We start from the raw sequence: 16,934 nt of genomic DNA, 5'->3' as shown, positions 1-16,934 counted from the left end.
AGATATCACGTTAGTACTTTTAAACTTACCTCTAAGACTTACATATTAGTGTCATGCTAATGTTGTTTTTTCAATCTTATTTTACTTTATATATCTAGGGATCATTATTTGCAGTGAATGTCCTTGTGCTCTACATTTAAAATGATAGTACATGGGAAAACAGTTTCTTGACCATAGTTTCTATAAACTTTCAAGAGTGTAGGAAAGTTTTCACTAGTTTAGTAGAAAATTACAGTGGTAACCATTAAAACTAGTATTTTTAAATTTGTTTATTTATTTATTTATTTATTTATTTATGGCTGCATTGGGTCTTCATTGCTGCATGACGGCTTTCTCTAGTTGCGGCAGGCAGGGGCTACTCTTTGTTGCGGTGCGCAGGCTTCTTATTGCCGTGGCTTCTCTTGTTGCAGAGCACGGGCTCTAGGCATGAGCGCTTCAGTAGTTGTGGCACGAGGGCTCAGTAGTTGTGGCTTGCAGGCTCTAGAGTGCAGGCTCAGTAGTTGTGGCTCACGGGCTTAGTTGCTCCATGGCATGTGGGATCTTCCCGGACCAGGGCTCGAACCCGTGTCCCCTGCACTGGCAGATGGATTCTTAACCACTGCGCCACCAGGAAAGTCTTGTCAATTAATTTTTTTGACAAAGATGCCAAGGTTCAGTGGGGGAAGGGGTAATGTTTTCATCAAATGGTGCTGGAACAATTGAATAGCCATGTGCAAAAAAATTTACCTTGACCCTTACCTCACACCATATACAAAAATTAACTGGAAATGGATTACAGACCTAAATATAAGAGTTAAAAGTATAAAAAATATTCTAGAAGAAAGCATATAAAATCTTAGGGATTCTAGTTTTGTCAAACATCACTTAAATAGGAAAGATTAACTTACCAAGTATTGGCAAGGATCCAGAGGAACTGAAACTCTTGCACTGCTGGTGGAAATGTAAAATGATACAACCGTTTTGCAAAACAATTTGGTGGTTTCTTTAGAAAATAAACGTACATTTGCCATACCACCTAGCCACTTCACTCCTAGGTATTTACCCAAGAAAAACATGCTTTACACAAAAAATTATACACAGGCTCTCATAGTGGCTTTATTTGCAATAGCGCCAAACTGGAAACAACCCAAAATTCAATTGACAGGTGAATGGATAAATTGTGATACAGCCGTACAATGGAATACACTCAGCGATAAAGAGGAATGAGCTATTGATATATGCAGCAAAGTGGATGAATCTCAAAATAATTATGCTGAGTGCAAAAAAAAAAAAACAGACAAAAAGAAAACATACTATATGATTCCATTAATATAAAAACCCCACAAAATACAGACTATTCTCTAGTAGCAGAAAGCAGATCATTAGTTGACTAGGGTACAGGGGAAGGAAAGGATGGATTATAGTGGGGAATGAGGAAACTTTTGGGAGACTGATGGCTTCACCAGGTATACATACGTGAAACTCATCAAATTTTATATTAAATGTGCAGTTTTTTATGTCAATTATATTGCAGTAAAACTGTAAAAAAAAAGTAATATAACAAGTATTATACTGCATAGATTAGATTTTTTTTAAGTGTTATTTTAATTGAGGTTTGCTGTTAAGCGAACATACAGTTAGTTGTCCTTCCACATCCATGAGGGATTGGATTCCCCACAGATATCAAAATCCTTTTAAGAATAAGGCTATTGGAGGGAAGCTTTAGTCTTTGTAATATGGAAGTATTCATACTACCATTCAATGATGATGTGTGAAATAATGAGAAGAATATTTGAAGAATAAAGAGAATTTTCATAGTTTTGTCTTACCGGTGTTTTCCTTGTGTCTGAAACAAGGTGGCTGGCACCTTACTGGTGGCTTAAATTTGGTTGCTGCCCATAGTTCAGTTGTGAAAAGAAAGAGCAAAGTATAGTATGTACAAAAGATGTTTCTAATGATTGTAGATGGGTAGCTCTTATCATTAGGATACAGTAGGTGTGGAAAGACATTTTAGGGAAGAAACTAGGAGAAGGGAAAAAAGAATGTATGACATGCAAAGAGTGAATGGAAACGAACAGAGATAAATGAGGGGATTATTATTAGATGAGGTGAATTGGGGTAGACATGGAAACAGGGAATAAACAATTTCTGAGTTAGGTGAATTAAGCAGTAGGGAGCCAGTGGAGGGGTTTGAGAAAGACAGTGACCTAGTCAGAATGACAGATATGACATGGATTTTTTCCTAACTGTGGCATTTGAAATTGGTTATACAAGAAATAGGACGCAGAGGCTGCAAGGATGAAAGTTTTTAATAGTCAAGGAATTAGAATACCCTAAACAAAAAAGCATAAATTAAGAGAATGGTTTAGGAAAGAAAGATATTTAAGTAGTAAAAGCAATTTAAATGGGATTAATGGAGTGAAAAGTCAAAGACAACAATATGATTTTACACCTGGAAAACTGAGGAAACAAAGAGTGATAAAACAAATACAGAATACTGAAGTGCCGCTTTCTTTTTTTCAAACAATCCCTTAAATGTACACATCCTTAACCCTCTTTGTTAAGATAACATTTGCAAATGCGGGCATCATCAGTGATACTGGTAGGGGAAAACTGGGAGTAACTTTAAATATCTCCAAGTAAGGGATTGTTTAAATAAAATGTGGCATATGCATAAAATGGGATAAAGGGCAGTTAAGGGAAAGTATTTTCTTGAAGATGTTGTGTACCTCAAAGCTAATTTTCCCTTAAGAATGATTGTCAGATAAGGGGACTGAATTTCAGGAGCACGGTACCATGTCACGGTTGCTAGTGTCCCCCCCCTCCCCCATTTTTTACGCCTGCTAGAATATAAGCTCCACCTGGGGGCAGGGGGTTGGTACTATGTCTGTTTTGTTGAGTGGTCTGTCCCCAGATCCAGGATAGGGCTTGGCACACAGGAGGCCCCCAGATTATAGTTGGATAAATTATCCTCGTCCAGTCATGCTATAATATTTGCAAACTGTTTGCCTGCTTTTTATGTTCTCGTTTTACCACTAGTATTTCATAGCACAGTCAACTTGTAACTACTGATTTTATTTCTCAACAGAAAAGAAATCTGATACAAATCTGTCAAAATAATATGTGTCAAGGCTAGATGGAAGTACATGGATATTATATTCTTCTCCATCCTGTTCTGGGCACATAAATTTGTAATAGTAAAGTTTAAATTTTTTTACAATAAAACACACTTGAAGAGGAGACTTCTACTTTTTACCCCTACCTTAACTAATACAATTTCAGTATGATAAAAATGAATACCATACTTTTGTCCAAAATTTCTAGCTTAGACTTTTGTTTCTCTCTCTCTTCTAACATTAACAGTTCTATTGGGAATTAACTGGGATTAAAAATTAATTAATGTTTCTATACTGCTTTGAATTTTATTAAGCAATTTCCTGTAGTTTCTGAAAATTGTGTGACTTATTTTTATCACATTCATAGAAACTCAGTCAGTCTGGCTGAAGGATGAGGGGACTAGTGTAATTTTGCTCTCTCAAATTATTATGTTGAGTAAGATGGTTCCCTTCTTTGGGAACCCAGTGTAACTCAAAGGTAGGGTTTGGGCTAGATGTTCCCTTTGGGTTTCTCTAGTTTTAGCATTCTAGGGCTCTAACTTAGAATCTTTCTTTAGTTGGATTGTTAGTTCTTTGAAGCTAAGCGGTGTGCCCTTTTTGACTCTCATAATACACTGAATAATGAAGTTGATTATTATGTGTCGAAAATTAATTGAAAGAATGGTCAGTACAACTTTGAATTTTATCGTACAGTTTCCACAGATGTCTCTAATTGTACTATGTTGGTTGATAACTTGGCCCTTTCTTTCCCATGTTTAGTGATTTAGAATCTAGAAGAGAAGTAAAAAAAGAAGAAGGTGAAGCTTTTGCACGAGAACATGGACTTATCTTCATGGAAACTTCGGCTAAGACTGCTTCTAATGTAGAAGAGGTAAGTAAGAGGCCTTTTTAAATGTTTTATCTTCTTAATAGAAACTTTTTATATACCTTAATATTCATTTGTTGATTATCCCCTGTAAGCTTTTTAGTCACAGATAGTCCTTGAAGGTTGTAAAATAGAAAATTTCTTTCCTTTGAAATGCCTTGTAATGTTCATCTTATATTAGCCTCTTCAGTTATATTCTGAGCCTTCACTTGAAGCCAAAATGCTTTCACAGATCTTTGTATATACTTTCCTTAAAATCTTTTTTATGTTTCTTGAGAGTGGAAAAAAAAGAACTCTAACGAAATTTGGAAATGTTTCAAGACACTAAACATTTGTAGCTATTTGTATCCACTTCTGCTTAAATAGGGAAAGTATTATATTATTGCAATGTAACATTATACAAAGCATGGGAATTCTGCCATAATTAATAAATAAAATTTATAGTATCAGTTATTTCCATTGATCAACCTGAACTATGGAAGTTTTGTGAACACACCATGTTCTTCTGTGCTTTGTGTATATGGATATTGTATTTATTTATTATACATACAGGAGTAGACAGTTAATCCTCTCTTAGGTAAATGTATTACTACACTCTATTTCATAAAAAGCAGAAATGAGAATAAGAAAATATGCAGTTTGCCCAGAGTAATGCTGGAGCTTCCACCTTCTGGGTAAGAATCTTAAGAGCAGCAGCAGAAGGGGATTCTAGAAAACAAATGATTGGAGAAACGCTTGTCCTAAGGATAGCAGAGGATGGGTTCCTAGGCCACAACTAGCACTGTGCCTTCAACATAGTGAACAGTGAGTAAATACTTATTAGGAATAATACTCGGAGCATGTCTGATTAACCGTTGAACCCAAAAATTGACTACAGTAGTTCAACAGCATTGGTATTTTCACTGAAGAATTCTTAGGTAAGGTATTATACTCACCTATACTTGATGAGATGGTCTGTGATTGTCCGTAATACTCTTCTTACAGGCTCCAACTAATGCTTTAGCTGTGTTGCAAATTAATTACATCTTGATAACATCCAAGAATAATGTTTTACTTCACACAGCAAACCCAGAGAGAAATCCATTCTGTCCTCTTGTTTGACTTAAAATAGACACATAAAGCTGCCTGTTTCCGTGAAGCACTCCTTTATTAGAGGTGTTGGATTTGAAACTGTAAGGGCCAAGGTGTTATGGGGGTTTCAAGACATCTGAAACATATCCTTACTGATAATTAACAATGGATTTTCTTGTTGATTTTGAGAACCTTAAAGCCAGAATTGTCTGTATTTTATGAAAGAACCATACTGTGAAGTTAGATGACAAGGCAACCTCTACTGGAAAGTAATTCTAGATTTCTAGTTTTGACTCTAATGCCTTTGTGTTCATTTTTCTTATTTTTAACAAGTAACAGTAGGTGTTTATGTGTAAGTAGCAAATTACTATTGTCAGTTTGGCTGAACATTTAAATAAAATATATTTCATTAATGTTTTGGCAGCATTTATTACAAAAGTTCTGTATCCTTGGTTAATAATTGTTTAAATTTGATCAGGCAGGAATTTCCCATACTCAAGAGAGAACAGTACTTTACTTAATCATGTAAATTAATTTGCCTCTCAGAAGCCAAGGATATTAAGAAATAATCTTTTTTTTTTTAACTCTATTTATTTATTTTTGGCTGCGTTGGGTCTTCGTTGCTGCGCACGTGCTTTCTCTAGTTGCGGCGAGTAGGGGCTACTCTTTATTGTGGTGCGTGGGCTTCTCATTGCGGTGGCTTCTCTTGTTGCGGAGCACGGGCTGTAGGCGCACAGGCTTTAGTAGTTGTGGCACGTGGGCTCAGTAGTTGTGCCTCGCAGGTTCTAGAGCACAGGCTCAGTAGTTGTGGCTCACGAGCTTAGTTGCTCCACGGCATGTGGGATCTTCCCGGACCAGGGCTCGAACCCGTGTCCCCTGCATTGGCAGGCGGATTCTTAACCACTGCGCCACCAGGGAAGTCCAGACAGAAAGCTTTTAGAGAAAATATTCTACTACAGCTAAATATCACAAAAGAAATTATGGTACTACTTCCACCATCAGCTGGCTATAATGAGGTTTTTCCATGCTCCTCATTTCCCTGTAGGAGTTGTGTCAGAGGAAGCCAGCTAAAGCACAGGTTTAAATAAGATCCCGAGTCTCATAACACAATACCCAAAATGTCCAAGTTCCAGTAGAAACTCACCATACCTAGAAGTAGGAAGACCTCAAACTGAACGAAAAAAAAAGAAAAATCAATAGATGCCAACAGCAAGATGACAGAGATGTTAGAATTATCTGACAAAGATTTTTTAGGCAACCATCATAAAAATGCCTCAACAAACAATTTTAGGGGCATGCTTGAAACAAATGAAAAGTAGTCTCAGCAAAATAACTACAAGATAAAAATTTGAACAAGATAGAAATTTTAGAACTGAAAAATGTAACAACAAATGTAAAACTCAGTGGATGGAATCAACAACAGAATGATGGGGACAGAGGAGAGAAATAGTGAACCGGACGGTAGAACAATAGAAACTACTCAGTTTAAACTACAGAGAGAAAAGTAGAGTAGAAAAAAAATGAACAGTGCCTCAAGAGTTTGTGGGGCTATAACAAAAGCTCTGACGTTGTATTATCAGACTCCTAGAAGGAGAGAAGAAAGAAGATGGCTCTGAAAAAGTACTCAAAGGAGTAATGACTGAAAACTTCCCAAATGTGACAGAAGATATAAACCTACAGATTCAAGAAGCTGAGCCAGCTCCAAACAGGATAAACCTTAAAAATCCACAACTTCTGTCCATAGTCAAATCTCTGAAAGCTAAACACAAAGAAAAAATCTTGAAAGCAGTGACAAACAGTTCCTTACCAACTGGAATGACAGCAGAATTCTGTCAGAAACCATGGAGGCCGGAAGGAAATAGCACATTTTTCAAGAGCTGAAAAAAGAACTTTCAGTCCACAATACTAGAACCAACAAAAGTATCTCAGGAGTGAAGGGAAATCAAGACATTCTCAGATGAAAGAAAAGCAAGAATTTATCAGTAGCAGATCCACCATAAAAGAATGGCTAAAGAAATTATCTAACAAATGAAATGATAAAAGAAAGAATCTTTTAAGAGGGAATACCAGTAACCAGAAGTATGAATAATCACAGTAGACTTTTTCTTAAAACTTTTAAGTCTTGTAAATTACATTTGACAATTGAAGCAAAACTCTAATGTCTGATGTGGTTCTCAGTGTACATACAGGAAATAAAACCACGCTGGAGAAAGGGACATCAAGGGAAGTACAGTTTTTATACTTCACCTGACTTGGTAAAATGACAACACTAGCAGACTGTATAAGTTTTTATTTATGTATGTATGTATGTATGTATGTATGTATGTATGTATAATGCAATACTCAGAGCAACTACTAAAAAATATACAAAGAGACACACTAAAAAACAATAGATAAATCAATGTGGAATGCTAAAAAATGTTCAGTTAACCCTCAGAAAGGCAGGAAAAAGAAAACAAAAAATAGCAAACAAAAATAAAGTGGCATACTTAAACCCTCACATAGCAATAATTACCTGGAATATAAATGATTTAAATACACCAATCAAAAGACAGAGCTTGGCAGAGAGGATTAAAAAATATGACCCATCTATATGGTGTCTACAGGAAATTGACTTCAAATATAATGCTACAGGCAGTTTGAAAATAAAATGATGGGAAAATACATATGACACAAACACTAATCAAAAGAAAGCAGGAGGGCTTCCCTGGTGGCGCAGTGGTTGAGAATCTGCCTGCCAAAGCAGGGGACACGGGTTCGAGCCCTGGCCTGGGAAGATCCCACATGCCGCGGAGCAACTGGGCCCGTGAGCCACAACTACTGAGCCTGCGCGTCTGGAGCCTGTGCTCTGCAACAAGAGAGGCCGCAACAGTGAGAGGCCCGCGCACCGTGATGAAGAGTGGCCCCCGCTTGCCGCAACTAGAGAAAGCCCTCGCACAGAAACGAAGACCCAACACAGCCAAAAATAAATAAATAATAAATAAATAAATTTAAAAAAAAAAAAGAAAGAAAGCAGGAGTGGCTCTCTTAATACCAGATAAAGTAGACAGAGTGGGACATTATATAATAATAAAAGAAGAGTCCACCAGGGAGATAATAGCAATCCTAAACTTATGTGCACCAAACTACAGAGCTGCAAGATATATGAAGCAAAAACCAGTAGAACCAATGGAATTAAACTAGAAATCAATCATCGTCTCCACCTATAATTATGGATTTGCTTCTCCTCTCAGTTCTGTTGGTTCTGATTATCAATAACAGGTAACTGGGAAATTCTTCAGAGACTTGGAAACTAAACAGTACACTTCTAAATAATGTATGTGTCAAAGGGGAAGTCTCAAAGGAAATTTTAAAAATACACTGAACTGAATGAAAAGTAAAATACAACATATCAGAATTTGTGGGAAACACATAATGCAGTGCAGAGAGGGAAATTTATAGCATTAACCACATTCGTTAGAAAAGGGAAAAGTCTCTGATCAAGAATCTTAGCTCCTACCTCAAGAACCCAAAGCAAATAGAAGGAAGAAAATAATAAAGATAAGAGCAGAAATCAGTGAAATCAAAAACAGGAAAACAATAGAGGAAATTTTTAAAGGCTGTTTTTTTTTTTTTAAGTCAGTAATATAGCAAGACTGACAAAGAAGCAAAGAGAGAGAAGGTACAGATTACCAATATCAGGAACAAAACAGAAGTTATAACTATAGATCCTGCAGACATCAAAGGAATAATACATAAATATGGTAAATTAGATGAAATGTACAAAAAGATCACAAACTCAGCACAAACTACTACAGCTCTCCTAGTATGAAATAGAGTATTTGAACAGCCCTATAACTGTTAAGGAGATTGAATTAGTAATTTAAAAATTTTCCAAAAAGAAATATCTAGGTTCAGATGGTTTCACTGGAGGATTCTACCAAACATTTACAGAAAGAATGAACACCAATTCTACACTATCTTTTCCAGAAAATAGAAGAGGTAGAACATTTCCTTATTTATTTTAAGAAGCTAATATTGCCCTGATACCAAAACCAAAGGAAAAAAAAAAAAAGGGGGTACAGACTGATAACATTTATTAACATATGAAAAAAATTCTCAACAAAATATCAGCAAGTAGAATTTCAACAATATGTGAAATCATATACATGTGCATATGTAAAATATATACATCATGGCCAAAAGGAACTTATTCCAGGGATACAGAGCTGGTTCAGTATAATCTACCATTTTAATAGGATAAAGAAGAAAAATCAAACCATAGCAGTCAGTGCAGAAAATGCATGTGACAAAATCCAACACCAGCCGTGTTTAAAAACCCTCAAAAAAAAAAAAAAAAGGAATTGAGGAGGACTTCCTCAGCTTGTTAAAGAGCATCTACAAAAAAACCTACAGCTGACATTATACTTAGTGGTGAAAGGCTGAATGCTTTACCCCTTAGATCAGGAACAAAGCAAGGATACCTATTCTCATGATATAAAGGCATGAAATAAAGGCATACAACTCCAAAAAGGAAGACATAAAACTGTTTATATTTGTGGATGACACGATTGTCTCTTTAGGAATCCCAAGGAATTTACAAAATAAATAAACTAGAGCTAATAAGTGAGTTCAGCAAGTTTACAGGATTTTTACAAGACATATATAAAAAATCTACTGTATTTCTATATACTCACAATGAACACCAAAATTTAAAATACAGTGCCATCTATAATCACACAAAAAGAAAATGAAATACCTAGGTATAAATCTAAAAATGACAGGTATAGGACATGTATGCTGAAAACTACAAAATGCTGATGAAAGAAAGTAAAGAAGATCTAAATAAATGGAGAGACATACACTATGTTCATTGTTTGGAATTCTCAACCTAGTAAAGATGTCACTTTTTCATAAATTGATATACAGGTTTAACCCAACTCTTATCAAAATTCCAGTAAAATTTTTTTGTAGATAATCTGACAATATTATTATAAAATACATACTGAAAGGCAAAGGAACTAGAATAGCTAAAACAACTTGGAAAAAGAAGAATAAAGGGACTTCCCTGCTGGCCCAGTGGCTAAGACTCCACACTCCCAATGCAGGGGGCCTGGGTTCAATCCCTGGTCAGGGAACTAGATCCCACATGCTGCAATTAAGAGTTCGCATGCCGCAGCTAAGACCCAGCACAGCCAAATAAATACATAAATAAAAATATTTTTTTTAAAAGAATAAAGTAGGAAGAATCACTCTATTTGATTTCAAGTCTTCACGTAGCTGTAGTTGTCAAGACTGTGTGATATTGGTGAAGGGAGAGAAACATCAGTGGAACCAAATGGAGAACCCACAAATATGCCCAACTGCTTTTTAACAAAGGTGCAAAAACAATTCGCAGGGTGAGATAGCCATTTCAACAAATGGTGCTGTAGCAATTGGACATCCATAAGCAAAAAAAAGAAAGGACCTAAGTCTCACACCTTATACAAAAACTAACTCAAAACTGATCATGGAATTAAATGTAAAATGTTTTACCTATTTATCTTTTATGGAAAAAAACAGGAGAAAATCTTTTGGTTCTAGCAGTAGGCATGCTTGTCACTAAAAGCACGATCCATAAAAGGAAAAATTAATAAATTAGTCTTTAAAAACTTTTGTTCTATGAATAAGCCTGGTAAGAGGATGAAAAGACAACCTACAGACTGGGAGAAAGTATTTACAAACCAAATATCCGACAAAAGACCACTAGTATCTAAAATAAAGAACTCTCGAAACTGAAGAGTAAAAAAACCCAGATAGTCCAATTAGAAGATGGTCAGAAGACATGACCAGACATTTCATCAAAGAGCATATATAAATGGCAGATAAGCGCTTGAAAAGATATTCAGCATCACTAGCCATTAGAGAAATGCAAATTAAGACCTCCATGAGGGATCACTACACACTAAAATGAAACGTAGTGACACCAAATGCTAGCAAGCATGTGGAGAAACTAGGTCATTCATACATTGCTGGTGGGAATGTTAAAGTGATATAGCCACTTTGGAAAACAGTTTGGCAGTTTCTTTAAAAACTGGATGTGCAGCTATCATATGACCTAGCAATTGCACCCCTGGGCATTTATCCCAGAGAAATGAAGACTTAATGTTCACACAAAAACCCATACACAGATGTTCATAGCAGCTTTATTCATGATAAGCAAACACTGGAAACAACCCAGATGTCCTTCAACGGATGAATAGTTAGACAAAGTGTATTGTACATCCACACCATGGAATACTACTCAGCATTAAAAAAGAACGAACGGTTGTTACATGCAGCAACCTGGATGAATGTCCAGAAAAGTATGCTTAATGGGTAAAGTCAGTCCCAGAAGGTTGCACATTGTGTGATTCCACTTATATGACTTGGTTGGAATGACAAAATTAGAGAAATGGGGAACAGATTAGTCATTGCCAGTGTTAAGCCAGGGTGTCAGGGTGGAAGAGGAAGTGGTATGGTTATAAAAAGACAGCATGAGGGATCCCTGAAAATGGAAATATTGTGTATCCCTTTTCATTATTTTGGTTGTAACAATGTATTATATGTTTCCAAGATACCACCACTGAGGGAAACCAGGTGAAAGTCACACAGGATCTCTCTGTATTATCTTACACCTGCACGTCAGTCTGTAATTATCTCAGAAAGTTTGATCAAAACATAATAGTAATAACCACATACAGCAACTTAAATTAATTAAATTTAACCTGTTCTTTAAGATCACAATGGCAATTTAAAAAATAAAAATTAAGGATTACAAAACCTCACAATTGTAATGAAATACTAATGTGAGAATACAGAATATAATTATAAAGGCTTAAGTGATTTTTTTTAATTCATGAAGAACCCAGGATTTCTTTTTCAAATTATTGTCATTATTTGTTAAGTATGGCTCTTTCATGAGTCTGTCACATTCTTACACAGAGCAAATTTTTATACAACCAGTTCCCTCCATGCTAAATGTTGTACGTTTAGCATATGCCTATCAAATAATAGAGTTACTGTTGTGATTTTTATTATGCATAGACTTCCTTCATATGATTTCTCAGAAGGAGCAGAACATGAAATTATACTAATATTCATAAAAAAGACAGCTAGGCTATATGGAATAAAAAAGACCTGGTTGGAAGATAATGATGAGTTGTACAAAGTAACTAAAGGAAGAACTCCAAAAATGGGCTAAATATTAGATGTTCTGCACTAGTATTTTTTTTTTTAAAAAAGAGCGTTCATTGATGACCTCTATGCATGTCAGACTTTAAAATAATTAAGTTCATCATTAAGTAAAGAGCATTTATATGACAGTACACATCCATTAGTTTAATTTTTTTTTTACGTCCCCTGTATTAAAGCATTTTGGTAGCCTCACAGTAAGACTGATGGAGCTGCTGTTTTAAATCAATTTAAATAGTGTCACCATTTTTAAAAATAAACCCACCTATGCATCATCTGGCTTCAGAAGTTACCACCATTTTGACATTTTGATGATCTTATTTTATTATGTGCCCTGTTTTTTAAGCAAATTCCAAAAATATTTTACCTACAAATTTCAGTAGCAGTAATTTAAAAAAAAATATGTCCATCATACCATTATTATACCTAACAAACTTAGCAGTAATTCCTTAATAATATCTGATATCAAGTCTGAATAGCACCCCCCCCCCCTTTTTTTTCATTCAGCAATTGATGTTGGAAAACAGGTACTTAGTTTCTTTCTTCGAGGTCAGGGAAGACTAACAAAACCTGTTCTTTCCACTTTGAGAAGGGAAGGAAGGAGAACTAAGCCAGCATCTGTCAGACACCCTCCTTGTTACAGCAGTCAGCACCGGCTTCTGCAGCAGGAGAGCTGAGGCCTCAGTGGGAAGCTATTCATCTCATAAAATTACAGCATACGCTCTCTGGGATTTAAGCAAGAGTTAGCCTGCTAGAATTAGATCCAAAGAGGAATCATCATGAGAACAAGCAATAAATACATTAGTTTTACAGGGTCTGTAGATTCTTAATCAGTTAGTGGCTTAGACTTGGGGTTGGAGAAAATAGTAATTCATTTCAAAGAAGTTTGTTCTAAGTGCTATACCTTTTGTTTTTGCTTTCTAAGGACTTGGATTTGCCTAATTATGCCATCCTCCATGGGAGAGGCCGTTTAGCACAGTGGGTAGAAACTTGGGCTATGGGCTCAGACAGGAGTTTATCCTCAGCTTACTGCCTGAACTTGAGGACCCTCTGGGAGAGCTGATCATGTGAGGAGTTAGGAAAGTAAGGCAGGTATCCTGAGTGCATCCTGGTCAGCTAATAAGAGTGGTGGTTGGTGTTTGGGCAGCTCACAGAAGGTCAGTGTCCTCTTCTGTATAATCTTTAAAAAGTACTTGATTCCTAGCCAATCCTTGGCTCTCATGTGTAGAGAAGTTAGAGAACTCTGGTATTAAAGAAAAAAACTTTCTTAAAAGCCATTTTTAAATATAAATTATTTAAACATAATTATGTTTAAAGATAGAATGATTTATACAAATGCCAGTGTCCTGATTATGGACCGTCTGACTAAGGGTTCTTTTTAGAAATTTAAAACTACGTGATCGGGCTTCCCTGGTGGCACAGTGGTTGAGAATCTGCCTGCCAGTGCAGGGGACACGGGTTCAAGCCCTGGTCTGGGAAGATCCCACATGCCACGGAGCAACTGGGCCCATGAGCCACAACTACTGAGCCTGCGTGTCTGGAGCCTGTGCTCTACAACAAGAGAGGCCACGGCAGTGAGAGGCCTGTGCACCGCAATGAAGAGTGGCCCCCACTCGCCGCAACTAGAGAAAGTCCTCGCCCAGAAACGAAGACCCAACATAGCCAAAAATAAAAATAAATTAATTAATTAATTTTAAAAAAAACACAAAACTATGTGATCATTCCTTAAGATTAAGCCTAACTGGTACCTTGATGATTCCTTTCAGTTTAGAACTAGACCTGTTTCCTTTTCCTGTTGTGCTGTGGTCTATTTTTATATTTTAACCCAGGTCCAGTTACCTAATGCAAGTTGAGACCATGAAGTTTAACTCTTGTATTTCCCTGTAAGCAGTTGGACAATTTGCAGCATAAGATAGCACCATTTTTCCAGCATTTGTTGCATTGTTGCTGGAAATAGGTTTACTGTTAATCTCTGGATGTACTGATTTACTCAGCATAATGATTTCGTCCACGAAGGATCTGTTGAGGGGAAGGATCAAAGTGGTGTTAGAGAAAAATGCACAGGATAGCTGTCCACAAAAAAGAATTACCGAGTCCAAAATGTCAGTAACACTGAGCTAAAATAACAGGATATAATTAAAATCAATGAAGTGAAGCACCAACAACTTAGCATAATACGTGAATCCTCTTTATTCATTTAGTAGTAGGTAGGATGGTGTATATTTTGATCTAAAAAAGCTTCATTTCAATGACAACCTGGGGGAGAGAGTGAAGACTGGAAAGTCCTGTTATGAAGGGTCCCACTTCTGTTTTACGGGCTGGCTCTGACCTGTGAATTCTACAGTGAGAATCCTGAACTGTTGCAGCGTCTTGCTGATGATGTTGACAGCTGGATCCAAGCTCATTGTATTTCTAAACCACACTGACGTCCTTCTCCTTTCCAGTTCAGGGCCCCACTGGCAACATCGTTCAGCACTGCTCTACTTATAATATTTCGGACTCATATTTTTCTTTTAACTGTAGCCTCTCATGTGCCAACTGTTTTGCTCTTACCTGAATTTATGCTGCTGATCTTCAACTGGGATGATAAATGGAAAATGGCACCCAAGACTATTCTTCCAATTTTTTTTTCAAATTATTTTATAAAGAGCATAAAAATAAAATGATACCCTAGTCTGCCTAAACTAGATACTTACGGAGGTAAGAATTTCTCAGATAGATCTACTATTTAATAGATGGGTATCATTTTATATTTATAAAATCATGTATAAGATTAACACCACACACAGACTATATACACTCAAAGAAACACTTTTTTATATACATACAAACATAGAAAGCTCTCTCCACATAAAACCTCTCTGTATTAGCAAACTACTGTGGTACACAAGTATTATGTTTAAGTATATTTGTTTCCAAACTGTAAATTATAATTTCCAAGTTACAAGTTATAATAAGAGAATTCACCCTTCCTATAAAGTGGATTCTAGTCAGTTTTATACAACTTGGGGTTGCTCCAAACATGCTATTATCATTCATCCTTTTTGCTATTTGCTGAAGAAATACACGTTCAAATGTGATAGTAGAGGTACACCCCAGAATTCATCTCCTAAATGTCAACGAAATTAAAAAGCCAATTGCAACCAAAATATTCTCGCCTATATGGTATTCCCATAGAAATAGGAGACCAGAACTCATTCTTTACATTTTCAGTTCCCATTACTGATTTTTAAACTTAATATTTGGATGCTATACACATATATTTGAGTGCATAGCATATGGGGGGGAACCCATATATTTAGTTGTCTACCACTTATTCAGGTAATGTTCATGCTGAATATACAGAGCATTTGTAGTGTCATCACGTCTTACATTAGGAAAATGAGGTTTAGGTTCTTTTACCTCTGGTGGACAAAAAAGAAAAAAAAAGATTATTTTGATCTCCATTTTGCTGAAGATTTTGCTGATAAGGAAATAATCGACCATGTGACCAGCAGAAAATATTTTTGAATATTAGTTTGACTTCCGTTTTCAACTGAGACTTAAAGGTTATTGAGAACATCAAGATATCATGCTGCCTGGTAACTGCCCTGGCTTCCCATTGGCTACACGCCTCCTCAGCTGCCACCCTCTGGCAGTTCATTCCAGAACCACAACTTTGTTTAGTGTCCTAGTCTGCAGAGTTCCAGGAAGATCTGACCTCTGTGGTCTGTCCTGTGACAGACTGAGGAGTTGATGTGAAGGGACGCTCCTCCAGTCACTGGAATCTGGTGATCTTGCTTGCAGCATTTAGAAGTGTCTCATAAGTGGAAGGGTTCTTTCAGAAGTATTTTCAAATGATTAAAATGTGTCAGGTCCCTGAAATAATAATGTGGTTGTATATTTGTATGGCATATTGTCAGGGTTCTTTCACATACGTAGTCCCATTTTCCACAGAGGACTCAAACCCAGGTGTTCTGGGTTCCCCATCCGTTCCCCTTCTGTCTGCCACACAGTGGAGAATAGCAGCACTGAAGGTTAGCCTACCCTTCTTTGAGGAGCGTGAATTAAAATGATCACTTCTGCACAGGGTTCCGTGGTCAAGTGAGCTTAGGAGGAGCTGGAGCCTGCCCCCCTTTTAGGAAACCAGAATTCACAGTAGTAGTATGTTATTTCTATTCTGAAAACCCACTGTTAAGAAATTTGTTGGCTTTTGTTTAACCTAGAGTTTTCCAAGTGTGATTTAGCCATTCCCGCCCCCCGCCCCAGTGGAATTGGGGTGGAGGGTGCGTAATAGCCAAAGGATTGATGTCCTTTAGTTTTGCTGATTCTCTCACTTAATGGTAACATAGAGGTTGCACTGGGGGAAGTGGAGACTACTTTCTTCTTAAGCTCAGAATATCTTGTAAAAGTATTTTTTTCCAAATCAGTTGTATTTAGAACAGTGCTTCTCAAACATTAATGTGCATTCACTTCACCTAGGAATCCTGTTAAAATGCAGCTTATGATTCAGTAGGTCTGGGGTGCGGCCTGAAAGTCTGCATTTGCAGCTTGCTCTCAGGTGATGTCGGTACCGTGACCCGGGCTCCCTCTGGGGAGCGGAGAGGCTGGGAAGTCAGCCGGCTGTGAGTGAACGAGACGGTCCAGCCAAGTGCTGTCGTCCTTTCCCTGCTCTGCAGATTCATGATTTCTTCAGACCTTCTCGTCATCTTCATCCTCTCCTCTACTGATTC

The 16,934-nt window shown here is 36.8% G+C and overlaps 1 protein-coding gene across 2 annotated transcripts in view; it reads left to right on the top strand.

The window, feature by feature from the left end:
• The window catches only part of RAB2A (RAB2A, member RAS oncogene family), a 75,085-nt gene that overhangs the window by 45,268 nt on the left and 12,883 nt on the right, over nt 1–16,934 (top strand). For both annotated transcript variants that reach the window (XM_059901939.1, XM_059901938.1), the window contains exon 6: nt 3,855–3,966. In XM_059901939.1, the coding sequence (XP_059757922.1) occupies nt 3,855–3,966 (112 nt within the window). The remainder of the gene's footprint in view (nt 1–3,854; nt 3,967–16,934) is intronic.

The sequence above is a fragment of the Balaenoptera ricei genome, chromosome 17, assembly GCF_028023285.1.
Source record: "Balaenoptera ricei isolate mBalRic1 chromosome 17, mBalRic1.hap2, whole genome shotgun sequence".
NCBI classification, from domain to species: domain Eukaryota; kingdom Metazoa; phylum Chordata; class Mammalia; order Artiodactyla; family Balaenopteridae; genus Balaenoptera; species Balaenoptera ricei.
Note: the sequence above shows the minus strand (reverse complement) of the source record. Positions and strands in the feature narration are given on the sequence as shown.